At 51.2% G+C, this 27,932-nt stretch overlaps 2 protein-coding genes across 13 annotated transcripts in view; both read right to left on the bottom strand.

Moving 5' to 3' along the window:
* NCOR2 (nuclear receptor corepressor 2) overlaps positions 1-27,932 on the bottom strand; it is a 398,218-nt gene that overhangs the window by 97,914 nt on the left and 272,372 nt on the right. For 10 of the 12 annotated variants that reach the window (XM_074972263.1, XM_074972262.1, XM_074972272.1 and 7 more), the window contains 3 exons: positions 9,373-9,497; positions 8,281-8,453; positions 4,801-4,863 (listed from right to left, as the gene is read on the bottom strand). In XM_074972263.1, the coding sequence (XP_074828364.1) occupies positions 4,801-4,863; positions 8,281-8,453; positions 9,373-9,497 (361 nt within the window). Of the gene's footprint in view, positions 1-4,800; positions 4,864-8,280; positions 8,454-9,372; positions 9,498-17,113; positions 17,285-27,932 lie in introns of those variants that run through there. The other 2 variants (XM_074972274.1, XM_074972265.1) reach the window with 2 other exon arrangements.
* Positions 1,400-27,932, bottom strand: part of SCARB1 (scavenger receptor class B member 1) — a 540,196-nt gene continuing 513,663 nt past the window's right edge. The window contains exon 13 of the mRNA XM_074972279.1: positions 1,400-1,410. The gene's annotated coding sequence lies outside the window, so the exon portion shown is untranslated. The remainder of the gene's footprint in view (positions 1,411-27,932) is intronic.

The following is a 27,932-nucleotide window of genomic DNA, read 5'->3' as shown; positions in this document are numbered from 1 at the left end:
GGCTACACAACGCCGGGATAAACCACAACGGGGCCTGATTGACCCCTGGGTGGGACAGGATCTGGATTTAGGCAAGCGCGGAGCCAGGGCCCAACTCTGCAGCTTGGCTGTTACTGTAAATAGCTGAACCAACCTCTCCCACCTGAACTTGCTTCTGGACTGATGGATGTGAACAGCGGTGCCCAGGCCCCACTTCTAATCAAGGATTAGAAGGCCGAAAGACACAGTAGCATTACAAAGGAGATGCTGGGGGAGGGGAGATTCCTCACCTCTTAAGGGTCAGCGATGCAGATGCTAACACAGGAGGCTAACAAATTCTAGCCCCCCGCCCCATTCGTGTGTTGGGCTGGAATGGGGACCACCGCAGTGCAAACTGTCTGCCACTTCCTGCCCCAGGCCACCCGGCCCCAGAAGTGCATGAGGCTACCCTGGGGCTAGGTAGGGCCAGGCTATGCTCTTGCTCAATTTGATGCTTCACAGAGGCAAGGGATCCCCCTGGTGCGAATCTGGCCCCTGTATCTGATTTTGCCCCCGATACCTGGTGATGCTCCCCAGCCAACACAAGGGTTCGACTAGTCCAGGAGAATTACCTAAGGCTGTATGACAGGTTTCAGAGTAACAGCCGTGTTAGTCTGTATTCGCAAAAAGAAAAGGAGTACTTGTGGCACCTTAGAGACTAACCAATTTATTTGAGCATAAGCTTTCGTGAGCTTATGTTCAAATAAATTGGTTAGTCTCTAAGGTGCCACAAGTACTCCTTTTCTTTTTGCTAAGGTTGTATGTGCTCATTTCCACTTCTCTTACCCATATACCTTCATGTCATAGAATCATAGGAGTGGAAGGGACCTCGAGAGGTCATCTCGTCCAGTCCCCTGCACTCAAGGCAGGACTAAGTATTATCTAGACCATCCCTGACAGGTGTTTGTCCAACCTGCTCTTAAAAACCTCCAATGATGGAGATGTCCCAGTACCTATGCCTGCCTCCCGGCTAGACCACAGCACTCATGGAAGGGGGAGTGAGCCGAAGACTAGACAGGTCTGACACACAGCTTCTCTTTCCGAGGTTTAATTCCAGCAGCAGGTTTTTACACTGGAACGGAGCAAGCGTGGGTGATTGCATGTGTGGTGGCAAGGGGTTCTCTCTGCACCAGGGGACATACCCAGTGCCTTCGCAGTGTTACACTGCCACTTACTCTGACAGCTCCTCGCAAGAGCACAAGGTTTTAGTGCTAGGAGGGGGCAACAGAGCAGAAATCTGGACATTTTGCATGCACACACACAGTGAAGTGTGTTTCCACACACATGCAAGCTAAGCAGAAGAAGGCTAAGAAGGCGGCTTCATGTGGACCCGTTTAATTCATTTAATGTCAATGTGCGTGCTAGTTTACGAGTAAAAAGGCTGGTGTTTCTAACTGCCAGCCCTGAAAACTCAGCCTGGCTATCTGAGAATCAAGTGGGGGTCGCTTCCCTTCTTGTGCATCATCACCTGAGCTGAAGGTGCTGCAGGCCAAACAACACCTGTGCAGCCGCCCGCTGTCCTCCGAGTATGCCCTCACCTGTGTCAATCCACTGCTTGCCATGTGTTTGAACAGGAGCGGAGGAGGCCCAAAGTGGGACAGACCCCTTAGCCCTAGGCTTGCAGAGCCAGCACAGTTCACACGACCGAAAATGGCCAAAGCTTATTTTTGTTCCTGAAGTCAGCAGATCTAAGCCCCAGTGATGCACAGGGAAGAAAAGCTGCTGAATAAGAAGGTGCCAGCATTACATAGTCCCTTTGCAAAGTAAAACCACATGTTAAAGCTTTGGGGAAAGCCCTGAGCTGCATCTAGAGTGGTCACTAGCTCTTCAATAAATCCCACGAACCTAGCAGCGAGCTAAGCATTCCCAGGTCCGGGGCGTGAGAGCATGAGCAAGGATAAACCATCCTGCAGTGAAAACTCCATCCAAACTGCCGCAGCCTCAGGTCCAAGCCAATGGGAGTGGATTCGCTCTCTACCCACCACCCAGTCCAAAAGCAAGTGGGGTAACTCCTGGAGCAACTACAGATAATCAAAACTGCCTGCTTGTACCTTTGAATCACAGTCGCAATGGAAGAAGCCGATGATATCAGAACACACGGCCCCATAATTACATCAATCGCTGTACATTTTGGCAGACTATCAATCAAAGTTTATTACAAAATAAAAGTGTCGTTAAACAAGAACTTCACCCGTACGAGGTTCTCGTTCCTCTAGTCAACTTTAATAATATGGTATTTCCCACTGTTGTCTCACCCTATGTCCGTAATACCTCCTTCTCTTACTTAAAATCTCTCCGTTCAGCATCGCTATGCAAGTGCTGTTGAATATGCTCACCCAGATTGCAATCAGGAGAGATTATTCAACTACACTGCTTTACTGCCCCAAACCAAGTTCCCTGGCATACGTGCTGCTAGGCTTGACCCTTACAGCCATCAGCTGGAAGGATCAGACTGGGACTGACGTCTGAGGTTCTTTTCGAATGTTCAGAATGCCAACCAGCTGCAGGCTAAAAAAAATAATCCAGCCCCAAGATTTGGAAGTGCCGGTTAGACACATTCAAACTCGCTGGGTGCACTCAACAGGAAAATGCCTTGTGAAGCTGGCTGGGGCCTGGCAAGACGGGAATTTAGCTTCCCTGCAGACACCTGAGACGGAAACCTCACTACTTCCCAGGCCACTGCATGGGGGAAACATCATGCAAGTGGCCAGGTGAAGCGGGGGGGGGGGGGGACACACACCCCACACTCCCATGGACTGATCCAACCCTGCATAGGCTGGAGCGCTGCCTGCTGCCTTTCTATGCAAATTGGGCAGGTGCTGGGGCGACTGGATGCCCCCTCCCCAAAGTTCCATCCTCCATGCTGGCTTAGGTGGGTGGCTACTAAGACTGTTCCTTTCAGCACAGCCCCACCGTGTAGCCTACATGGCTCTTCTACAGTAAAATCAGAAAGAGGGGGCTGCTCAAAGGGATCCTTACAGCAGAAATCCACTGACCGGCAGCTGCTAATCCCAGCAGCTGGAGCTCAGCCAGGCAGCCTGACTGAAGTCTATCTCGTGACAAGTCTAGAGAGAGTAATGCTTGGCCGTACACAAGACTGGCCCAGGGGTTTATAGAGGGTCCGAATGGCTCAAATGAGAACAAGCCAAACATATCGGTGTATTCGCATTCGACACAAACTGAGTCCGGGATGCTGCAGGCACGTGAGAGGCCAGAGGCTATGCTCCAAGTGCCTCCTGCAGGGACTTTTCCCCAGCTGATCAAACACCTGCCAGCAGGTCTGTGTGCGTTTGCTGTCCCCAAATGAAGCTCGTTTCCATTTGAAGCTGCACATCTACACTACTCGCAGGCCAGAAGAAAGGGAGCAAGCTGAGAGGGCTGCACTCCGCACGGGCTGGGAACTCAACCGCAGATCAACAGGACATGACTTTGGAAAAAATTAAACAGCAGAAATCTTGGCACAGGAGCCCAACAAACGAGAGGGAAGTGGCAAGGGGAGCCTGCTACACTCAGCACATTTACACAACGGTCTCAGCGACGGGCTCTCTCTCTCTCGGCCACAGGACGCAAAACAAACCTCCTCCGGCGAGCAGCCTCGCCCCGGTTAAAGGGACAGCCCTGTCTCAGCGTTCAGCAGGAGAATCCCCATCTGTGACTGCACTTCGGGGGCCTGGGGGCTCTCGGCCGATGATGTGCCAGTGGCAGTCGCTTTACGAACAACAGCAGATCCTCCAAAGGAGGCGGCAGAGATCAGAAATTCTGACTTGCCATTAATGGGCGACTGCATTTGTGCAGTTATGGGCTGGGGGGGTTATCTTCTACTCTCTTCACACATGGGAGTCCCCCCGCATGGGCATCAGGGTACATGCCTTTTACCGGTGTGGGGCCACGTGTGTATCACGAACACACGGAAAGTGACCCCAAATTCGGGGTCGGGAAGGAATTTTCCCCCAGGTCAGATTGACAAAGACCTTAGGGGCAGAGGGTCGCCTTCCTCTGCATGGGTCATGGATTACCTGCTGGGCTCGGCTGGGCAAATCTCACTAAAACAATTTCCTGCCACTGCAGGGACCTTGGGCACTGGGCACCTTGGTCCCTCCAGTTTTCTGCCTGTGGCATACAATAGTTCAGTCTCCTGAGGCTAAAATACTCTGGTCTAATTCTGGCTGTTGGACTTGGTGTGGAGGTGGGGGGGTGGGTGGTGTTCGATGGCCTGTGATATGTAGGTGGTCAGACTAGATGATCCCTTCCAGTCTTTAATTCCATGACACAGAGCTAAACCCCAGCTATCTAGCCCAGGCCTGCAAACCACCAACTGCTCTCCCAGTTCGACACCGACACGAGTTCTGGCCATGCAGCCATCTCCTGTAGCGACCTCGCTTCAGCACAGAGCCTGGACAATGCTATAACACCTTGTCCTGCCATGACCCAAATCAATCACGTATGACTCCTGGAGCAAGCGCTGACAAAATCCCCAAACTTGCTGCCAACTTTGCAGCTTGTTACCAAAACAAACACAAAAGCACTTTTCTCAGACTATACAGGTCCTCGCTCCTGCTCGCCTAAACTGAGCATAAATCAGGAGTCACTTCACTGAAGTCAATGGGTTTACACAGTGGGTGAAAGCAGTGTAAAGAAGAGCAGAATCAGGACCCCAAGATTCAGTGTGGTAACACACCCATGCTGTCTGTGCTGGGCGAGTACCATCTAACACCACAGACTGGCTTCTTTTCCAGACCATCAGAACTGGCAGATGGGGGGAAAAACTATATTGTATATTACCTTTTTTGGCTGTTTCCATTTCTTCCTCTGTCCAGCGAGAACTTTCATTCATCTCCAAAGAAGCTGAAAAATAAAGAGACAGAACCAAGCGGTCACGGCGAGAGGTATTTAAACGTACGAAACACAGCAACTGAGCCAGAAAATCTCAGGAGGGTGACTAGCGCCCAAATGCCAGCCATTCCGATCAGAATACACTGTACACGGATAGCGCCTTTCATCTGAGCATCCCAAAGTGCTTCACAAGCCTCCGTGCCAGGCTTAGATAAGGGGAGGTGCCAGGCCCAATATCGCCGAGCCAGCATAGTGTTCGGCACACTGATGGAAGGTCTGAGCGGAAGGTAGCTTTGGGCTGGGAAAACCAAGCCAGCCCCGTTAGGGAAACTGTGTTTTGCCAGTGATATGATGGTCCCACTCGCCCTGGTCTTGCAGAAGAAAGGTGTGACGCAGTTACTGATTTTAGTCTAATCGTGTGGAGAGGTGTCGTCGGTGCGGTGGCAAGAGCTGAGAACTCAGCCCGGATGCAGGGATGTGGTCATCTCAACAATACTGATCAACCCCCGGGGAGCGGAGAGTCAGTAGGGGGAGCCAGTCGTCAGCAAATCTGATGCACTCAGAGAGATGGTGCAATGCCCAGGCAATCAGAGATTTCCAGAGATTCTGCATGCAGCACCTTGGGCTACCTCTGAGTCACTTTCACACCCAACGAGAACCTCAGAGCAACAGCGACTCTCCGGAAGCCTGGATGCGACTGTGCCCTCCAACCAACACAGTAAGAGATGGGTGCCAGCTATGCCCAGCATTCACTTATATTCTCCACCCCCATGCTCCATGCCCTGGACATTGTGGGCCTGAGTAATGTATTCACTTTGAAATAATCCTGCTGGCAGCCTGGCACATGTGAGCAAACCCGACAACAACAAACCAGTATGTGAGTCAGAGACAGACAGCCCCCAATAAGAAAACAGATTTCCGTTTCAGCTGCCAACAGGCGGAGCATTATTTCAACACTGAGGAGAGAGGTTTTGACCATGTTCTTTTAAAATGGAAACTAGGCCAACAGGCTAGGTTAAAGGACACGAGTGGGGAGGAGAAGCAGCATCTCCAAGCTTGTAAAGGCTCTGGGGCTCTGGAGGGGGAAGAGTACAGCTCTGATGCCCACAACGTGTTAGGTACCAGGGCCTGGGAGTGAGAAAATTGCATCTTCTTCATAGCTGACTGCACCAGATTGCAGGTGTCACCTCGTGGAAGTCACTGCAGGTCATTTCCTCCATTAGAAATATAGTCCCCACAGAGATCCAGCCAGCACATGTTAGCTCAGCTGGTAGAACAAAATCAATACCTGTGAATTTTCTTTCCCCCTCCATGGGAAAATTAGGGCTTCAAGATTTATTTGCTTTAAGTATCCCAAACACACTTGACTAGGCATTTAATTGCGTTTTAATAAGATTGTTAGTGTATGTTAAATAAATGTCAGATAAATGGCCTATTGGGTTTGATTAATGATATTTATGGAGGTTGAGCAGTTACGTAACAGATGTCTACCGGGAGCTGCAGCGTGCTGCAGCTAAACCACAGTATGGGGTTTTTGTTTGTTTTTTAATGTTCAATGGGTATTTAACATGCGGTAACTGTCTTTGCCAACCTAAATTAAATCACTCCTGGGGAGACACAAAGTGTAACCGATTGCTTTGGCAGGCCAGTGACATCAGCCCATTTCCTTTGGTCACTTTACTATTGTCAGCAGTCTTTTCTCCCCACTTGTGATTCCATTGGAGACCTCTGGAGGAAACATGCTACCTAAATGACTGGGATTATTCCCAATCGCTATTGGCATAATGCCTCCATGCTAGCACTATACCCACAAAGACAGTCATTGCCCTGGAGAGCTCAGTCAAGGGTTTAGTCAATACTCAGCAGATGAATCAACGGACATTTACAGACATAATTTATACTCATAAAGACACCGCATTCAGTAAGGAAATTCTCCAGTAGACAGAAGGCAGGTCACCCCTAAAATGTTTTTAATTGTCTTGCATGGATCAATGTTTCTTTAGTATTTGCTATAGGGAATCAGGCAAATACTGCAGTCGGTTTATCAAAGACAGCCCTGGATAGTTCCCAAGGGCAACCACCATCTTTCTGTCAGTCATAGAAGGGAGGGAAAGACACACACCATCTACCATCGCCTGGATATGGCGCTTTTCAACACTTAGAAGTCCCCATGTGGCTGGCAGTGGAAGCTATCACCTTTGTATGGGTCTCAGCTGCATGCAGGATCCTTGTCTCCTGTCATTCCAAACTAAGGGCTACGGTAGCCGTCTGCCCCTGCATTTTAGGGTGAGATCGGTTTGACTTCTCTCTCTCGTTTCTGACGACACCACGGGCACCATCCTGACAGCCTGAGATGCCCTAAAGTCTCAGGAAACATAACGGCATGTTCAGGATGTTCCGGGGTTGTCATATTGGGTCCTCTCATTTGAAATCACTGCACACGTGTTTGCACAGCAGGGAGGTTGGCTGAAATGGGGCAGGGAATCAGAGCTGCGTCGAACCGGCTAGCCCAACAAGCAAAGTCCCAAGCACAGACCACGTGGGACAGAAAGTATTAGGAGTAAGTGATGTGCTGAGGATCTCCTACTCTGGAAGAAACACGGCATTACAGGCTACAGGTAGAGAGTTGTCCCAGCCTTCCCTTCACTGAGCCATCATCTGTGGTACCCACAAAGGCAAGGAAGGCAAAGCCTGGATTTCCAACACCACGGTCACTGCAACAAGCCGCGTCAGAGCCATCGCTCATCCTTACTGCTTCTGAGCCCAGGAGCGATATAAACTGGAGGGAGCGGGGGCCAGGGCAGGGAGGGAGAATGAGCGAGTGACTCCAAGCGAGGCCCCCGGGCAGGTGCAGCGCACTGGGAATCTGCTGGCTGTGGAGCTCTCACGGACAGTCTGAGCCCGCCTCAGGACGCGCGGTAAAACACTCCACCAGCCAGACTCCCAAGGATGGCCTTGCACTCCATAGCCACCGGCAGTAGAGAGATGCCTGCATGAAGATCGCACGGCTTTGCTGAAAATGGCACGATTCCCTTTGCCTTTCTTCAGCGCTTTCCAGCTGAGGTTCCACGTGATGCAAACCTCACCTGGTGAGGAACAGGCCTGGCCCTTCGAGATGCCTCCTGTCCAGCTAGATGAATTCCACTGGGTAACCCTGAGGCGCTGGTGAAACATCACTCACACTCCTCAGGAGAGGAGGAATTTTAAAGAGCCAGGGCTGTAGGACAGTATTATCATCCTCCATGTCCAGACAGAGAAACTGAGGCATGGTGACTTGTCCCAGGCTGCCTAATGAATCAGTGACAAAACAGAGGCGAAACCCAGCAGCCTTTGTTCCCAGGGCCTTCCCTCCACCCAGCTGGCTGGATTGCTACAAATCCCTCCTCCCCACCTTGGGTTACGGAGGCTTTGTGCCTAGCCGGTACGTACCCAGCTCTGTGTTCTGCTGTGGAGCGGCTGCCTCCTCATGGTTGGCCTCGTTAGCCATGGAACGGGTGATGCGGCCTTTGCGCCTGCCCTGACTGTTGGCGGTTTTACGCCCTTTGGAAGTGATGGCTTCTTTCTCATCGTTATCCTCCCCAGATGTGTCGTCATTCTTCTCCCTGCAAGAGCGGGGAAATCACTGGGTGACAGGATCTATTTCAGGAGTTTGCAACGAGGGCACTTTCCCTGACTTTGGGTGGGTTGGGGATTTTTTGGGTTTTTTTTTGCAGATGGTTGCAGTTCCAAGAGCGCGCAGAGACCTGACAGAGACAGGTTTAACGCTGGGCCATTCAAATTTATCATCGCCTCCTCCTCATTTATCTTTCTGAAAGGGACCTGCTGGTAAATGTCTAGGCAGCCTGGATATAATGAAGCCAGATGTTCTCCTAAGCCAAGTATTAAGCCCATTACAGATAGCTAGCAGTCTGCCTGCCAACCTTTCCCAGCAACAAATCCGGCGTTCCCTGCTAAGCCATGCTGTGCCAAGCACTGAGACAGACACACTTATAAAACTGGTCAAATCCCTTGAGCTGGAAGATCTCACGTTGACATCAACACAGCTAAAGGTGAAGCTCTATGCTCCACTGCATCCTGATTTCTGCTTTGACTCTAGGAGGCTCAGCAATCTCTTGCCACAATAAAATAAACCCTGGTCTCAAAGCTGCTTCATGGACTGATCGGCTTTATAAAGCAAGTCAGTGATTTCTTCTAGGCTCGCCAGGAATGGGGGGGGAAGAGGGGAAACCTATAAATGAACAGACTCACTCCTTTGCTAGCAGCAGGTTTAGCCTGCGCCGTGCTAGGAGAAGAGAGGGGCACACACAGCACATCCACGGTAACCTGCAAAAGGATCACCCAGTACTGGGATCAGAGCCCAGATTCTGCTGGATGCACTTCAAAACACTGACCACTTCCCCTCCCACTCCTTCCAGTGCGGCTCTCCTGAAGGAGGGAGCATTGAGATGATGCATTCCCAGCCCAGTGCACACTATGATCCCTAGGGGTGAGGAGTGGAGAGAAAGGCGAAAACTTGCTTACTTTGTCAGTTCTTCTTTGTCGTTTTCTGCTTCCTGTTTGTCTTCCTCCTTCTCTGCCTCCTTCTCCTTTTCTTTCTCTTTTTCATCCTTCTCCTCTTGGCTGCTACGGGGCATCTGCTGCTGCTGCTGCAAAACAAGGGACAATTCAAAAAAGAAATGTTGAGGCAGATAAATCTTAGCACCTGGACTAAACCAAACAAGCGCATTTAAACTATGCTGAAGGGGCTGAGCGAGAGGGGAAACAAACAACAAAGTGCTGCTTAAGCCACGGTGTGGACATCTGCAGGCCAGCGGGTCAGAAAGCTGAATGCAGAGATCAGAGCCCGTTTTGGTTCTGTGCTTAGGGGCCTGATCCAAAGCCCATTAAGGTGAATGGAAAGGCTACAGAAGCTACGAGGCTAACAATGACGCAATGCGTGTCGGGTCAAGCGACGCAAGACATCCTGCACAGGAGAAGTGAGCCTGACCCCAGATCACCTGAGGGAGAATCCGCACAGCTTGACAGACACTTCACTGAGTAGCTGTTACTCCCATTTGCCCCCAACACTGCTGGGTGTGAGGCACCCACCTGTCTTTACCCTCCTTTAAGAGAGGTTTCAGAGTAGCAGCCGTGTTAGTCTGTATCCGCAAAAAGAAAAGGAGGACTTGTGGCACCTTAGAGACTAACCAATTTATTAGTCTCTAAGGTGCCACAAGTCCTCCTTTCCTTCAAGAGAGTTTGTGCAGGAGCCCACCCCGCTTCCAGGCATTTCATGTTACCAAACGGGAGCTTTTCTAAAACGATAATAATGATGCTGGATTCCATTTTGCAGCTGCAGGAAGACAGCACGGGGGAGGCCCGGTTCCTCAGCCCTCCTTCTGGCAAGCATCAAATGAAAGGAATTCCACAGAGACGTAGAAATTAGAGACAGAAATGATTTATTAAGCCACGCTCCTCCCCAGCTAATACAGGACTGTTTCCTACAGTACATCCACCGGGGCTTGCCCAGTGCAGCTTTCCTGGGGAGAGGATTCCACAGGCTGAAAGGAAGAAACCTCCAACTGAACTGATCCGCAGAAGGGCTGATCTCGAATGATCCATGCGGCCTGTTTGCAGCTGCTAGGAAGATGCTTTGTGGCAGAGACGTGCGATTTGATAGCACACCCCAGTGTTGCCTGTGAACACAGCTCTCCCGTGCACCAGCGTTCTGCGCCAAGCCAACTCTTGTGCCTCAAAGGGTTAGTGCTAAATGAGACGTGCAGAGCTACTGAAATGGGCTACGGGAAGTGACAGGAAAGCATCTTGTTCTTTCAGGCCTTGATTCAGCAAAGTACTGGAGGCACGTGCTTCACTTTAAGGATGCGCTCATGACTTCAGCGCCTCTCTATTGGTGTGGGGTGGGGGTTTATATTTTATGGGATCCCAGCTCGCCACAAACCAAATGGCAACCGTCAAGAGCGAGCCTGATTCTCTGCTGCCTGCCGCCCTGCGCTGGCATCTGCGCCTGCACAACGGGAGCAGGAAGCCCAGCCGGCTCAGAAGGGCAGCCTTTCACGCCTGCTGGGCACTAGCGAAAATGACAACACGAGGCGTGAAGCAGCGAAGAATCGGACGTAGTGACGAGAGAACTTTGAAAGGGTTGGAACCGCAGTTCAGAGAATACGCAATTGCTTTTCAAACCTTCCTCTGATCCGCTGGAAGCTCTGTAGCCTGCAACAGGCTGTCTCAGGAGATTGCTGGGGCAGGTAAACCCAGATTAGCTGGAAGCCTGGGTTCTCAGGACTGGCGATAGTTAAATGTCTCTAAGTATCGACCACTCCCGCTCCTGCAATGAATTCTGCATGGGCAGCCACTGGGCCTGTGTAGGCACGGAGCTCCACTCATGTGGCACTCACTGCAGAGGGGCAGGATCTAAAGGGTTTATATTGAGATCTGGGATTGGAAACAGTGCTCCTCTCTCTGGGGCGAGGGAGCCCCCTGAAAGGTAAGAGATGTTCTCTCCAACCAATTCACACAGCTGCCAGAAGAATCAGGCAAGTTCAGAGAAGCCGTTTGGGTATTTAAATGCCGCATCATCAAATCAATACAGGACATTTAGACTCCTGCATTGATGCAAGCGTAAATAACAAGGCCCTACAAGCAAGTGCTTCTGTGCCTGCAGGGTAAAGCCAGAAAAATGCCCTTGTCTAGCCAAATCCCCAATGCATGTACTCATTCATCCAAAAGATCACACTAGAGGAACTGCTGCCAATGCATCTGCATAGACAGGAAGCAGCAGTGGAGGGCGTTAGATGGCAGGAAATTGGGGGCGGGATCTTTCAGACCTCATTGTGGGTTAGGAGAGCAGCCTGTATGGGGCTAAACTTAGTGTCATTCATTAATAATACTCACTAATGCTAACAAACTGTTGCATTCATTTCAAGGCGGCTGGGTTTGCATGAAGCACTCTCACGGCGAAAAGGAATCTCACAACCTTCAGGGACCCGTGTCTCCAGAATGCGACGGGTCTGATTTACACCCACCACAAGGCTCAGTTGAGACTGAAACTCTCCCTCTACCTCAGCTCCTCCTCCCCCACTGGCCTGGTCCCACCCCCTCTACACAAACAGGGTCAAATATGTCACATGCTCGTAGTCCCTCTCCTTGCACTGCGGCAGAGAGGCCCAATTTCCCTGCTACCCCCAGGCAGGTGGTTAAGGAGGGGCGCAGAGCTGCACGAGGATCATTCTGAACACAGCACGTGGAAGCCACGCTGACAGGGAAGGACACAACAACATCCCTGGGTTGCAACAATGCTGCCCTGAACTCCGTGACCCTTTCTGAGTCATGGATGTGGTTCACCAGTGAACTCTGTAGCTTAGGTTCGGCTTGGACAAAGAGCCACAAGATTAGCAAGACTCCCTGAGCTTTGAGGGGCCCGACAGTCTCCTGAGGAGAGGCGGCTGGGTGAAGTGGGCTAGAGCTTCTAATTTGGTCAGAACTGGCACACTCCCTTCCTAGTAACCATTTCATCAACGAGGCACAAGGGGTTTTAGGAAAAAAAAATCTTAGGACTTTTTTTGACCCTTGTTACTGCCCTTTCCTGACGTCCAGCAAAGGGCATCACACCCGCTCGGGCTGGAAGGTTTTTGAGCAGCCACAGATTTTTACCCACCCTGCCACAACTTCCCAGCGCTCCCCCGGAGGGCCTGCTGCAGCTCTCTCCCACCAAACCCATGCCATGGTGTCTGAGTGATGCCAGGACCCCGGGAGCATGCAATGAACTAGCCAAGGCCGCATGCTCCCCCTTTGCTGCTCGGCTGCCAGGCGAGGGGCGGGGTGGGCTTGTTTGGGGAGCTATTGTGGGAAGGCCAATGAAAAGAGGGGCCTTGTGTTTTTAACACCAGCCAGCCACAGCGGGTGTTATGTAGCTAGGGGTGCTCCCAGGGCTGAGTCACTAGCCGATCCTCACTGCCAGCCAGCTCTGGCTGCCCTGGCATCTCCTCACCACTTTCCTCCCCCTGCCCTGATGATGCTTCCCTGGAGGGCTACCCAGGAGTGCCCCACTCTCCTCCCAGAGCCACAGGAGCCTTTGGCAGTCACAGCCCCTTGCACTAAGGTATCACCTGTCCACCCTCCCTCCAGAAGGGACCATGGACACTCCTCGCTGCCTGGGGTGATGCAGGCAGGAATTCTCTAACACAGCCAAGAGAAGGCTTGCTCTGACCTGGTCACACAACCCTATCTCATTAATCTCCAGACAGACTGATTCCTTCCGGTGTCTGTGGCTTTGCAGGCACTGGGAAACAGGCCTCTGCGCATCAGATGGAATCCAGGATGCAGAGCGGAAGCGCACTAGCTGCCACTATGTCCAAGTGCCCATCTTCCACCCTGAGGTCAACGATTAATCGAGTGAACCAGAAGACGGGTCACCTCGCAGGCGAGCAGCCCCTCCCTGCCAGACAGCTACAGGCCCTAAACACGTCTGTGGCCACAACAGCAACAAATTGCCTCCTATTCCTGCAAAAATGCCAGCTTCTCAGCTTGAGGCCTCACTGATAAACCCACCAGCCAGCATGCAGAGAGCTACAGTGCAAATGTGTCCCTGCCCTGCTGCAGCTGCCCCGCCAGATCACTAGTTCCCCTCTGCTCAGGCCTAGTCTACACCTAGAACTTAGGCTGACTTAGCTACACTGGACAGGGCTGGGGATGAAACTGACAAGCCTATTCCTGGCCTGCAAAAAGGGAGCCAGCAGGCAGAGCTGAGATTATCATAAGGGACCAACAGAGAGGAAGGATGGTCCAGTGGTTAGGGCACTAGCCTAGGACATGGGAGACCTAGGTTCAAATCCCTGCATTGCCACAGGCTTCCTGTGAGAGCCTGAGCAACTCACCTAGCTGCTCTGGGCCTCAGTTCTCCATATAGAAAAATGGGTATAATAGCACTTCTCAACATCACAGGGGGTGTGGTGAGGTGCCCAGAGATGGGGGCCATGGAGGTACCTTGGAAAGATTAACTCCTAGGAGGGTGGTGAAGCACTGGAATGCGTTACTTAGGGAGGTGGTAGAATCTCCTTCCTTAGAGGTTTTCAAGGTCAGGCTTGACAAAGCCCTGGCTGGGATGATTTAGTTGGGGATTGGTCCTGCTTTGAGCAGGGGGTTGGACTAGTCAGTGCTTCTCAAGCTATCTGACGTGGGGAACCGGCAATTTTTTTCCCCCCAATGTGCGCACAGACTGGCAGATGATGGCTCGCGGACCGGCACCGGTCCGCGGACCACCACTTTGAGTAGCACTGGACTAGATGATCTCCTGAGGTCCCTTCCAACCCTGATATTCTATGATAATAGCCACATACAGAGTTCCTGTCCATGGCATCACAAAGCTGTGTTCCTAAGGGAAGGCTTGTTATCATCTTATCTTGTGTTTGCACTTATTAAACCAGAGTGCTGTAATCCTGTAAGGCAATCGCAGCTCTTCTGCAGAGTATCAGACTGGGATAGCACAGATGATAATGATCTCTGAGCGCCAACGAGCAAAAGCACAGGGTGGGAAGGGAGCAAAAAGGCAATGAAACACACCCACCGAAATACACGTGCACGCGGACGCAGCCCGAAGCGAGTCTATGTCCCTTGCATGGCTGCGAAATAGGATGTGCATTTGAGCAATTTGATTCTTCAACAGAAAAGATAAACCCAACCTGTTCGAGTGCGTTTGTGGGGTACGTACACAAAAAGGCTGTGTCCTGATCTCCTTCCCTCCCAACGAAAGCGGCTGCATTAAAAAAAAAAAAAAATTGCCCCACAGAACACTTTTAAGCAAGTCTGATGCAATGTCAACCACAGCATTAACCTAGCATCACCTTGCAGGAAAATGTGTGCTTCACCCCACCAAAAAACAAATAAAATAGCCAGTGGCGCCCCCTAGTGTTTGGGCCCTGGGCTGGGCTACCCACATGGCAGCACTGCCCTAAGGCAGATCAGAACAGCATAGGTGGACAGATGACCTTGAGAATCAATAAATCTCACTCCAGCAGAGGGAACGGTTATTATTACGATGCCCCATCCCACCTGTAAAACAACATCAGCGTCAACATCTTTAGCACAAGGCCACCGAGGAAAAATGATCCTGATTCAGCTTGTAATCCTTCCCCCAGTCAGAAGGCCTCCTGGCTAAATGGCTCTTCAAATTGCGTATTCCTAGCAGATCTCTTATTGAAGCTATGTATTCCCCATGCTGCGAATCCACTGCAGCAAAAGGAAAGCCAGGAGCCGTCCGCAGAGCCCCAGAGTGCAGCGAGATACCCACCAAACACCCTGCGAAGGAACCTTGGCTGTACTGACAAATGCCACATGTTTACCACCAAAGCAGGGAGCATCACGCTGAAACCCAGCAAGCCTGGCTGGGAAGAGAACACCGAGCAACCGGGAGAGGTTGAGCCCACACACTGCAGTACAGTTCAGATGCAAACAGGAAGTGCTCCAAGTACTTGCTCTGGCTCTCCAAGAACGCGGACACCTCCCAGTGATTATGAATTTATACTGCAGTAGCACCGTGGAACCCGGGTCACTGACCCGGACCCCATGGTTCTAGGCACTGCACAAATGCAGAAAAGACCGACCCTTACCCAGAAGCCAAATCAAAAACCGTGAAGTAAAACAAAAACAAAGCAAACAAAAGACTTGGAGGGGAAAATAAAGGGATCTGTCTCGTCGGCACACTCCATAGCAAAACTACAAAAGGAAAGGACGGGCCGACAAGCTCTCAGCAGGAAAACACCTGGAGTTAGTGAGTCGCGGCTCCTCGCCCAAGGCACGACTAGCCCTAGCAGTATATTTTGTAGCACTGCGTGACATCTAGCTTTCAGTGTCACTGTCCACACTCTCTTTGCCAGGAAACGTTTCCAGCCCACAGCCCCTCTGCTTTATCTAATCCCAGTGCCCTCCGGGGGGAAGCGGCAAGCGGTGTTGGGGGTTAGCGTAGATCCTCTCTCATCGTAGGGTGGACGATACCGATGAGCACGGCGTATTTCCAAGGGTGGGCAGGAGCAGAACTAACTCCTGGCAGTGCAAGCATCCATCTATCCAGGATACAGATCAGCCCCCATTTCTGTAGTATCTGAGCCCCTCCCAGCGTGACACACGTATCTTCATAACAGCCCTGACGGGCACAGCAGGGATCTTGTCTCATTACAGAGATGGACCAGGAGGCACAGGGAGCTACGTGACGTGCCCAAGGTCCCACGGGAAGTTTGTGGCAGAGCAGGGACTTGCAGTCTCTCAGGACCTAGGCTAGCCCTTTAACCCCTGGACCCATCCTTCTCTAGCATCGACGCTGGCGCTTCGCTTTCCCTTCAATCCCTCCTGTTTATTGAGCTCAGCTTGGACACAAACAATGTGTCTCACAGCCCCGGGGTGCAGGCTGACGTTCCCCGGAGCCCTTCCGCCTGAGCAGCACAGTAACTACGAACAGCTGCTCACCTTTGTCCTCATTTCCCAGAGGACTCGGATTAGCTCTAGACAAGCACGGAGCTTGCAGCCCTTCCTAGAAGCCGTGTGCACCTCTAGTTAACTCGCCTTCCAGGCTGTGACAGCGCCCACCCACTGGCATTGTCAGCCAAACCCCCCCCCGCCCCCACCGCCCAGCAGCTCTCTCATCTTGACAATAATACACACCCAAGTGACACCCCACCCCCAGGTGGGAATCGGCCCTGCCAACTCCTTTGGGCTGTAATGTCATGAGGATTTTGTCCGCCGCGAAGCTTTCGCTGCTTGCCAGTCCCTCCCTTTCCCTCCTCTCGAGGTCCCGGCTCCCGAGGCAGCCCTCGCATTCCCTGAGCAGCGAGGGGCTCCTCGCTGCACCCCTCCCTGCCATACGTGCTCCCTGCCAGCCGCGGGGAGGGAAAGGTGCAGCTCCTCCCACTTCTCTGTTTACTTCCTCCCAGAGCCAGCAGCTGCTGAGATCTGGCGGGAGGCCGCAGGAGGAGGGGTGGGGAGCGGGCTTCGTGCGTTCAGCTCCCCCCCGGCCCCCAGAGAACAAGGAGGGGACTCAGCCCCCCACAAGGGGCGAGCGTCCCTCTCGGGGAGCTCGGCAGCAGAGTGCCAGGGTGGATCTCAGCAAAGTCTTTTCTGTCGGTCCAGTCAGGGAGGTTTCCCCGCCCTCGGAAAGCTCCAGCCAGATTCACAGGCACCACGCGGGAGCCAGGCCCAGCTCGCACGCAGCAGTCCCCGCTTGGAAGGACGGCAGCCTCTCCCCGCCGGCGAGCCGGCTCCCCGAAGCACTTACTTCCAGCTCCATCCCGGACCCTGCCTCGTGCGAGCTGCTGCTCCCGTATAGCCCCATGGCCAGCTCCCGGCGCTTCCCGCTCCCCCTCACAGCCCTGCCAGCCGGGCGGGGTGCGTCTACATTCTCCAGCTCGGGAGGCTTCCTGACGATTTGCATAGTTAAGCCGTAAACTAACCACAACATTCCTCTTATGATTTTGCAATCGGCTGGAATAACGTGGTCGCGCTAAGTCGGGCCGATGAATCATGATCTATAAACCACAGCGCTCGTCACCGGGGCTCAGGGCTGGCTGCAGCCAGCGTGATTCATCTCAGGGGATGCCAGGGTTAATTTACAGCACATTGCTATTTATTTTCCAAGCTTTCAAACCTCCGGAGAGTTCCTGTTCCTGCCTTCCCCTCCCCTCCCCTTGCCTCCGCCCAGTGGGGCAGTGATACTCGAGGCCATGGCACTGTGTCAAGAGGATCAAGACAATTCCTCTGCAACGCACAGGAACCTCACAGGCTAGAGGGGATTGTGCATGTAACCCCAGAAGTGTGGCCTCCTGCATCTTGCGTCCAGGAGAGACTCACGTTCTCCAACAACCTCATTCAGCCCCCTAACCCCGCTCAACGGAGCCATCAAAACCCCCAGCAAAGAAACACTGCATGGCTCCGCTCCCGACCCTGGCCACTGACTCAGTCCTTATCGTTTGACTTATCGAGGCACCTACGGCCCCAGCGGGGCTAGGGACTATACGAACACAGAACAAAAAGACAGGTTTCAGAGTAACAGACGTGTTAGTCTGTATTTGCAAAAAGAAAAGGAGTACTTGTGGCACCTTAGAGACTAACCAATTTATTTGAGCATAAGCTTTCGTGAGCTACAGCTCACTTCATCGGATGCATACTGTGGAAAGTGTAGGAGATCTTTTTATACACACAAAATACCTCCCTCCACCCCACTCTCCTGCTGGTAATAGCTTATCTAAAGTGACCACTCTCCTTACAATGTGTATGATAATCAAGGTGGGCCATTTCCAGCACAAATCCAGGGTTTAACAAGAACGTCTGGGGGGCGGGGGGGGGGAGGGGGGCTGTGATGGTGTCCCCTGAATAGATATGTGGGCACAGTTGGCAACGGGCTTTGATGCAAGGATAGGTTCCTGGGTTAGTGGTTCTGCTGTGTGGTGTGTGGTTGCTGGTGAGTATTTGCTTCAGGTTGGGGGGCTAAACAACTCTGACATCATAATCAAAAAGGCTGACAAAGGAGGTGCTGTTGTCATCATGAATAGGTCGGAATATGAACAAGAGGCTGCTCGGCAGCTCTCCAACACCACTTTCTACAAGCCATTACCCTCTGATCCCACTGAGGGTTACCAAAGAAACTCCAGCATTTGCTCAAGAAACTCCCTGAAAAAGCACAGGATCAAATCCGCACAGACACACCCCTGGAACCCCAACCTGGGAAATTCTATCTACTACCCAAGATCCATAAACCTGGAAATCCCGGGCGCCCCATCATCTCAGGCATTGGCACCCTGACAGCAGGATTGTCTGGCTATGTAGACTCCCTCCTCAGGCCCTACGCTACCAGCACTCCCAGCTACCTTCGAGACACCACTGACTTCCTGAAGAAACTACAATCCATCGGTGATCTTCCTGATAACACCATCCTGGCCACTATGGATGTAGAAGCCCTCTACACCAACATTCCACACAAAGATGGACTACAAGCCGTCAAGAACACTATCCCCGATAATGTCACGGCTAACCTGGTGGCTGAACTTTGTGACTTTGTCCTTACCCATAACTATTTTACATTTGGGGACAATGTATACCTTCAGATCAGCGGCACTGCTATGGGTACCCGCATGGCCCCACAGTATGCCAACATTTTTATGGCTGATTTAGAACAACGCTTCCTCAGCTCTCGTCCCCTAACGCCCCTACTTTACTTGCGCTATATTGATGACATCTTCATCATCTGGACCCATGGAAAAGAAGCCCTTGAGGAATTCCACCATGATTTCAACAATTTCCATCCCACCATCAACCTCAGCCTGGTCCAGTCCACACAAGAGATCCACTTCCTGGACACTACAGTGCTAATAAACGATGGTCACATCAACACCACCCTATACCGGAAACCTACTGACCGCTATTCCTACCTACATGCCTCCAGCTTTCACCCTGACCACACCACACGATCCATCGTCTACAGCCAAGCTCTGCGATACAACCGCATTTGCTCCAACCCCTCAGACAGAGACAAACACCTACAAGATCTCTATCAAGCATTCTTACAACTACAATACCCACCTGCGGAAGTGAAGAAACAGATTGATAGAGCCAGAAGAGTTCCCAGAAGTCACCTACTACAGGACAGGCCTAACAAAGAAAATAACAGAACGCCACTAGCCGTCACCTTCAGCCCCCAACTAAAACCCCTCCAACGCATTATTAAGGATCTACAACCTATCCTGAAGGATGACCCAACACTCTCACAAATCTTGGGAGACAGGCCAGTCCTTGCCTACAGACAGCCCCCCAGCCTGAAGCAAATACTCACCAGCAATCACATACCACACAACAGAACCACTAACCCAGGAACCTATCCTTGCAACAAAGCCTGTTGCCAACTGTGCCCACATATCTATTCAGGGGACACCATCACAGGGCCTAATAACATCAGCCACACTATCAGAGGCTCGTTCACCTGCACATCCACCAATGTGATACATGCCATCATGTGCCAGCAATGCCCCTCTGCCATGTACATTGGTCAAACTGGACAGTCTCTACGTAAAAGAATAAATGGACACAAATCAGATGTCAAGAATTATAACATTCATAAACCAGTCGGAGAACACTTCAATTTCTCTGATCACGCGATTACAGACATGAAAGTTGCGATATTACAACAAAAAAAACTTCAAATCCAGACTCCAGCGAGAGACTGCTGAATTGGAATTCATTTGCAAATTGGATACAATTAACTTAGGTTTGAATAGAGACTGGGAGTGGCTAAGTCATTATGCAAGGTAACCTATTTCCCCTTGTTTTTTCCTACCCCCCCCCCCCCAGACGTTCTTGTTAAACCCTGGATTTGTGCTGGAAATGGCCCACCTTGATCATCATACACATTGTAAGGAGAGTGGTCACTTTAGATAAGCTATTACCAGCAGGAGAGTGAGTGAGTGAGTGAGTGAGGCTCCCAGGCTCCCCACAAAAAGCAAAGGGGGATTCTTTTGTACAAGCCACAAACAATGTACTTGCTGCAATATGACCCCCCAAAGAAGGCTGCGCCTGCCCCAAAGAGCCCCCGATTCCAGGGCTCACTTTGTTGACCTGCACCCAGCACAAGTCAGCATTTCCGAGGACAGGAATTTGCAGAATGAGGTCACAGCAGGTTTGTGAGGGATAAAAGGTACACTTAGGTCTGGAATGAGGCACGTGCTTTACAATCAGTTGAGAGGCAAAGTGAATGCACGTATGCACGCACACGCGCATGTGCCCACCAATGCCACGAGCAGGCTAAGCACGGACCCTCAGAGACGCTTCCCCCTCGGGTTCACTGTGCTACTTCCACCCTCTCTCTTAGCTCTCAATATACAGTACTAATGAGTTTGCACACTAATCACTACACTGTGACTCCCGGCACTGCTCAGAACGCACAGCTCCCCCACTTCCATCCATTAGAAAAACACGGTGGGGAGAACTCACAAATATCTGGAAGAAACTCTCTCTTCCTTTTATTCCTCAAAACAACCCCCTATGTCACCACCACCCAGCTCTAATCCCCACCCATAGCTCCAGCGGTGCCTCTGATCAGTCCCCTTTCTCCTCCTTCCATGGTTCTCCAAGGAAGACTTGCCACCCCACCTCAATTGCTGTCCTGACCTCCAAGTTGTACAGGCCAAGCCTGCAGGATGTGAGACAGCACAATTAAGCTAAACCCCTGCACCTCTCTGTGTCCCAGGTAACACTCAATGGATCCTAGGGCCTGGAGCTTGAATGCATCCTGCAGCGAACAGGCACGACCCCCCTCCCCACATCTCTAGATATTGCACCTCCCCACAATAGCTCTCGCGATGTAATGAGCGAGGCATGCCCTGAAGAGAAGCTGTGAGCCAAGCAAGCTCATTTCATCACCTCTCCAACTCATCCCATGACACCTCGAGCACCACAGTTCTAGGATATTTTTCTAGTATTAATGACATGGCTTTTACAATCACCACCTTGGCTTTGTTCTGTGCTCTCCACGGCAATGCTCTGACACTAGCGAAACCTCCTTCCTCCCTGAGACAATATCGCCTTCCAGCCAAATTGGTAGCAAACGGAGTGCCTCCGGTATCAAGCGGAGTGCCCCAAGGGTCGGTCTTGGGGCTGGTTTTGTTCAATATCTTCATTAATGATCTGGAGGATGGCGTGGATTGCACCCTCAGCAAGTTTGCAGATGACACTAAACTGGGAGGAGTGGTAGATACGCTGGAGGGTAGGGATAGGATACAGAGGGCCCTAGACAAATTAGAGGCTTGGGCCAAAAGAAATCTGATGAGGTTCAACAAGGACAAGTGCAGAGTCCTGCACTTAGGGCGGAAGAATTCCATGCACTGCTACAGACTAGGGACCAAGTGGCTAGGCAGCAGTTCTGCAGAAAAGGACCTAGGGGTTACGGTGGATGAGAAACTGGATGAGAGTCAACAGCGTGCCATTGTTGCCAAGAAGGCTAACGGCATTTTGGGCTGGACAAGTAGGAGCATTGCCAGCAGATCGAGGGACATGATCATTCCACTCTATTTGGCATTGGTGAGGCCTCATGTGGAGTACTATGTCCAGTTTTGGGCCCCACACTACAAGAAGGATGTGGAAAAACTGGAAAGAGTCCAGCGGAGGGCAACACAAATGATTAGGGGGCTGGAGCACATAACTTATGAGGAGAGGCTGAGGGAACTGGGATTATTTAGTCTGGAGAAGAGAAGAATGATTTCTCTTTGATAGCTGCTTTCAACTACCAGAAAGGGGGTTCCAAAGAGGATGGATCTAGACTGTTCTCAGTGGTAGCAGATGACAGAACAAGGAGCAATGGTCTCAAGTTGCAGTGGGGGAGGTTTAGGTTGGTTATGAGGAAAAACTTTTTCACTAGGAGGGTGGTGAAGCACTGGAATGGGTTACCTAGCGAGGTGGTGGAATCTCCTTCCTTAGAAGTTTTTAAGGTCAGGCTTGACAATGCCCTGGCTGGGATGATTTAGTTGGGGATTGGTCCTGCTTTGAGCAGGGGGTTGGACTAGATGACCTCCTGAGGTCCCTTCCAACCCTGATATTCTACGAAATTTGTTCTGACAGTGACTTCTAAAAGTGTTCCAAAGCTCAAGAACCCTCTGACAACCCAGTGCACTTTTTTCCCCTTCTTTTTACAGCTCTGTTTGGGGAGTGTTTTCTCCTACCACACAGCGCCGGAGACTTGATTTTCCTTTGGGTGACTTCAGAAGAATGGCTCTGATTCTGTTTCCCATTTTCATTTGGTCGGCCAACAGGCTAGCTCTGAGGCCATTGCATGTGATCAGAGTGACATAAATTTTTCAAAAAGTTCAGAGACCAGCTTAAGGCAAAGGGTTAAAGGGACCTCGGCACGGAAGCACCAGGAGGCCTGTGGTTGTCTTTTCTACATGACCTTGGAGTGTCTGTGTGGGGGGACAGCACTGGCTTTATTAAGGAACCCACTCTATGGGCCACATTATGTACGGCCCTGCTTGGGTACGGAGAACCCCATCCCCCCAGCGCACTCACACAGGAGGCAGCCATAGACTCCAACCCAGACAACAGCTACAGACTTCAGAGGGTACTTTGCACAGGCGGTCCCTTTAGAGGATCAGGCCCATAACATGGCTGAAGGCACTGGAGCTGCCAGCTTGCACTGCCTTGTAGGAGTCTTCCCTCTCCTCCTGCATTGATGAGCACCGCCAGGAGAGCCCTGGATACACCTTTGAAATGGTGCAGCAAGTCCCGTCGCTTCAAGCACTCGCTCCAGGGCTTCCCAACTCAGCTACTTCAGCCGTGCACCTCCTTCCTGTCCCCACCTGGATCTGCCGCAGATGAGGCATCGTTCACTCCCCAGCGAGTGGCTTGGCGCAGCCTGCTCCACAGCCAAACAGCATGTGAATCTTGTACCTTTAATGGGACAACCACATACTGTCTCTTGCAGTTAACATGAGCAGGAGTAACTTGTGTGCATGGAGAGAAGCTGAACCTACCACTACAGATATGAGAACCTCTGTCAATTCCCTCTTCTAACCACTAGCAAACACTGCCACCACCCCACGATGTCTCCCCCAAAGCATCCTTGGATTGTGTCAGTCGACATTACAGCAGAGACGGGGCAGAGACACTTACGACAGCGGCTTGATGCCAGGCAGCCGCTGCAAATAGCATCAGTCAGACCACAACCCACAGGCGGCCCTTGCAGACAGGATGGATATAGAGCACAGGGTGGATGGCTGGGGCTTTTATTATTGGTTTTAAAGTATATATGTATCACCCAGGCCCCAAAGTCTTCGCTGTAATTGTCTGGAATGTCCCAATCCCCAAGCCTCGCATCTCATTACCATCCTTGGCACCCTCCACTCACAGGGAAACACCTCAAATCAAAGCATGCTATCACCGAAACAACACGTAGAGAATGAGGAATAGCTCTCGGGTGCTTGACTTTGATGACTGCTGTCCTGAGCCTCCATCTGAGAGAGCAACTGTGGAAGCAGAATAAAATCAAAGAGCTGGGTTGCCGATTCTATAAGGAAAACAAGTGCATAAAAAATATGCAGAGTCAAGAACTGGCCTAATTCTGCCGAGAAGTCCTAGCAGAGAAGAATAAACCATGGAACGTGATCCTTTACTAGTGTGCAATGGAACTGTAGGGACTTGCGTTTCTGTACGGTGACTAATCTTCACAGGATATGGAAAAGGCCTAAGCAGTCAATAGAGTAGAGCCACTTCCCTATAGGTACTTTGAACAGTCCTATAGAATGATAGAAAATCTTGCTACAAGGTGGTTAAAAAAAATCCCCAACAAACCCTTCAGAAAGGAGATGATTCTCGGTTGATCAGTTTTGTCTCACTGTTACCTTATGCTCCCTGTCCACCTGTCGTATCCATCTGTGGACTCTTGTCTCATACTTACATTACAAGCTCCGCCGGACTGAGGCGCTCTTTCTGATATGTCTTTGTACTGCACCTAGCACAACGGAGCCCTGGTCTCTGACCGGGGTCACTTGGTGTTCCCACAATACAAACAATAATAGTAGAATCCATAAGGGTTTATATCCATGACATGCATCCGACCAAGTGGGTATTCACCCACGAAAGCTTATGCTCCAATACGTCTGTTAGTCTATAAGGTGCCACAGGATTCCTTGAAGGGTTTTAGAGTGATTTCTATAGAACCTTGTCAGTCTGATCCCTCTTAAGTCCTCCCAGGCATTTCCATAAGGGGGTTGGTTTCCTGCTCATTTTTTTTTTTTTTTTTAAAGTGAATTGATTGCCTGTGCAAGAGGAGTCCCAAGAGATCGGAAGAAGGATAGGGATGACCATATTTGTACACGGGGATGGAGGACAGCCCACACTCACTGACCCAGTCAGGAAATGGATTTTTCTCCTCTTCTGTGGTTTGCCTTCTCACCCACTAAGTGTCTTATACTGCGCTATTTATCTCTGCCTGCAGCCTCACGAGCTGCCTGTACCACTCCCCTCTAGGAATTTTGTAAGCAGATCCCTAGGGAAAGATGCCAGATTGACAACGCTGGGGGCAGAAGTCCTGCATTCACCCACAGTGCAGACATGCCTAGCGCAAACAAAGCATCAATGTTTTTGCAGAAAATCCCTCTCTAGGACTTCCACCAAGGCCTGCTTTGGAAAGCAAATGAACAGTGACACGAAATGCTGGAATATTTCCCTTGTTCCAGAGCTGTTTACAACCCCAAATCTGTCAAAAACAACACACCTCAGAAACAACTTTCTCCTTTGGGTACCTGGTGTTCTGTATCTCCCCTGCAAAAGGGAAGATACCCACAATGCTAAAATCCAAAACTCCCCGTTGGATTTTATAGTCAACAGGACGTACTCGCGTAGGTACAGGTTTGCACCCTTAGAGAACACATCGACTGCTGCAGGAGAAATGCTGGAGCCTGAACTCACGTGTGAACAGGGAAAGAAAGAGCTTTTCATTTTATAGGCGTCGATGCCGTGGATGCTCCAGGGCTGAAGCACCCACAGAAAAAAATTAGTGGGGTGCTTAGCACCCACCAGCAGCCAGCTTCCCCCACTTTCCCCCTGCTGGCGGCCCCACTGATTAACCCCTCCTCTCCCTCCCAGCGCCACCCGTCTGCTGCAGATCAGCTGTTCCACAGCGTGCAGGAGGCACTGGGAGGGAGAGGGAGGAGCAGGGATGGGGCATGCTCAGGGGAAGGGGCGGAACTGGATGGGAAGAGGTGGGGTGGGATGGGGGTGGAGTGGGGGCAAGAAGATGCAGGGTGGAGGTTTGGGGGAAGAGGGCAGAAGGGGGGCAGGGCGAGGGCAGAAGGGGAGCAGGAAGAGGTGGGATGGCGGTGGGAGAAGGGTTTAGGTGGGAACAGGGCCTGGGGCAGAGCAGGGGGTTGACCACCCCCAGGCCCTGGAGGAACCCGGAGCCTGTGTTTCATTTCACTTGTAAGAGGTTTTCCACCACATATGTAATGAAGCCACACCAAAGTGCCCAGCTGTCTTGGCTGGATGTTCTTCAGCATGTTGGCAGTGTTGTTGTAGCCCCAGGATAGGAGAGAGACAAGGTGGGTGAGGTCACATCTTTTACTGGACCAGCTTCTGTGGGTGGAAGGTGCATTCGAGCTACATAGAGCTCTGCTTCAGGTGCAGGGAAGGAAGCACAGAGTGTCTGACCTAACTACAAGTTGGGACAGATTGTTAAGCAGAAGGGCTCTTTCAATACTTGTCCTCTGGGGAAACCTGCACACCTTCAAACAACAAGCCTGGGAACTTAAAATTCATAACTCTGCCAGACACCAAAAGCCATGGACTTCACAGGGACCCTGGTATTATAGCTTATTAAAACAACCTGCTAACACACCACACTGCCTGCTGCCCTTAATTGCCCACTTCAAACCCTTTATGCTTAACAATCTAACCCCCAATTGCCCGATTCATTTCAAGAGATCGCCTCCCACCTGCTCCCCCTTCTGCCTAAAAATCTATCCCAACTCGTATGTAGCTCAGACACTGCTCCCTTCCCCAGGCTTGAAGACGAGCTCTGTGTGGCTCGAAAGCTTGTACCTTCCACCAACAGAAGTTGGTCCAAGATATGACCTCACCCACCTTGTTCTTTAGCATGTGATTCAATACTCCTTTGCATCCATGCTTTCAAAGGATGAAGAACTGCGGGTTCTCCAGGCTTCCCTGTCCAGCCTATAGTAGCACGATGCCCCGAGAGACATCGCTACGTCGATGTAAGTCCCCAGTGTAGACCAGCCCCCAGATCCCTCAGACTCCTCAACATCCTCCTGCTGCTTCTGCGCTGCCGGCTCCTTGCCAGGCAGTAAATAGAGCCCCTGGAACACATACTAACCCTTCCATAGTGGCCCATTCTGACTTGAGTTTTCTCCCAAATATGGCCATATCGTTCTTATTTGATTGCCAAACAATGTGGCTGGGTTAATGGGAATGTGTTTAGGGCATTCTTTTTATTTTGTTTGGAAAACTGCAGCTGGGTTATTGAAATAGGGGAGAAACTGCAGCACAACAATGGCAGTGGGGGGGTGAGTGCGGGGGGGGGGGGGGAAGAGACGTGCAGGGAGGGGGGTGAACGACATTTCCATGCGCATGCTCAAAGGACTTTGGGAACAGCACGAGCCCAGAGTGGCAGGAAACCAGAGCGGATGCACTAAAAGCCAAGTAGCACATTCAGGATTCCTGTAAGGGCTTGATGTAAAGTAATATTGGATTCTGAATGTTATCCTTCAAACAGATCCCTTGTGGCATGCACTGTCCATTTCATACCCACGCCCGCCTCATTTCTAAAGCCTGCTTGAACAGCAGAGTATGTCTCCACATTTCAGATATTACCACCTACCTACTGAACCCACGGGGTCCCCCATCACTGGAATATCTGAGGCCCATACAAGCTTTACCCCTGTGAGGTAGGGAAGTGCTATTATCCCCATTTCACAGACACGGAGGCGCAGTGACTCCCCCACAGGATGTCCACAGCAAAGCAGGAAATTGAACCCCGGTCCACAGGTCCCCGGCCAGCGCCCAAACTTCAGCACCAACTATCCTTCCTCCCTGCATGATTCTTTGTTTGAAGTCAATAGCGTGCAGCCAAAAAATGCCAGATTTACAACCCTGCATGCCAAGCCTTAGCTCACCAACAGAACAGGTTGGCAACAGTGCTGGCCTTTCCCACATAGCCCCAGGGCACACCTCCATCCTGACCTGCAGGGACCATCTTTAGGGGTCACAGAGTAGATCAGTCTCTGGGGCCAGTTCAAACCTTTGAATCAGATTTCTGGATCTTTGCATATAAATGGTGAGATTATTTTTCACTGGGGTGTTGTATTTCGGGGGGGGAAAAAAAAGAAAAGAAAGAGGAGTTTTGACGATCCATAAAAATGGGATATTTGCTAAATCACAAGGTTTTCTCTGGGGCGGGGGGGACCCTTGCAATTTGCCTCAATATACGGATGAGCTCACGCTGAGTTGAAGAAAATGCATGGACGCAGCTTTCCCAGAAATAGCTGCGTTTTCCTATCAGGAGCGGTGGCTTTTCAAAGCTTTGAGTCATCCTATGCCATCAG

This window comes from Natator depressus, chromosome 15 (assembly GCF_965152275.1).
Source record: "Natator depressus isolate rNatDep1 chromosome 15, rNatDep2.hap1, whole genome shotgun sequence".
NCBI lineage: Eukaryota > Metazoa > Chordata > Testudines > Cheloniidae > Natator > Natator depressus.
Note: the sequence above shows the minus strand (reverse complement) of the source record. Positions and strands in the feature narration are given on the sequence as shown.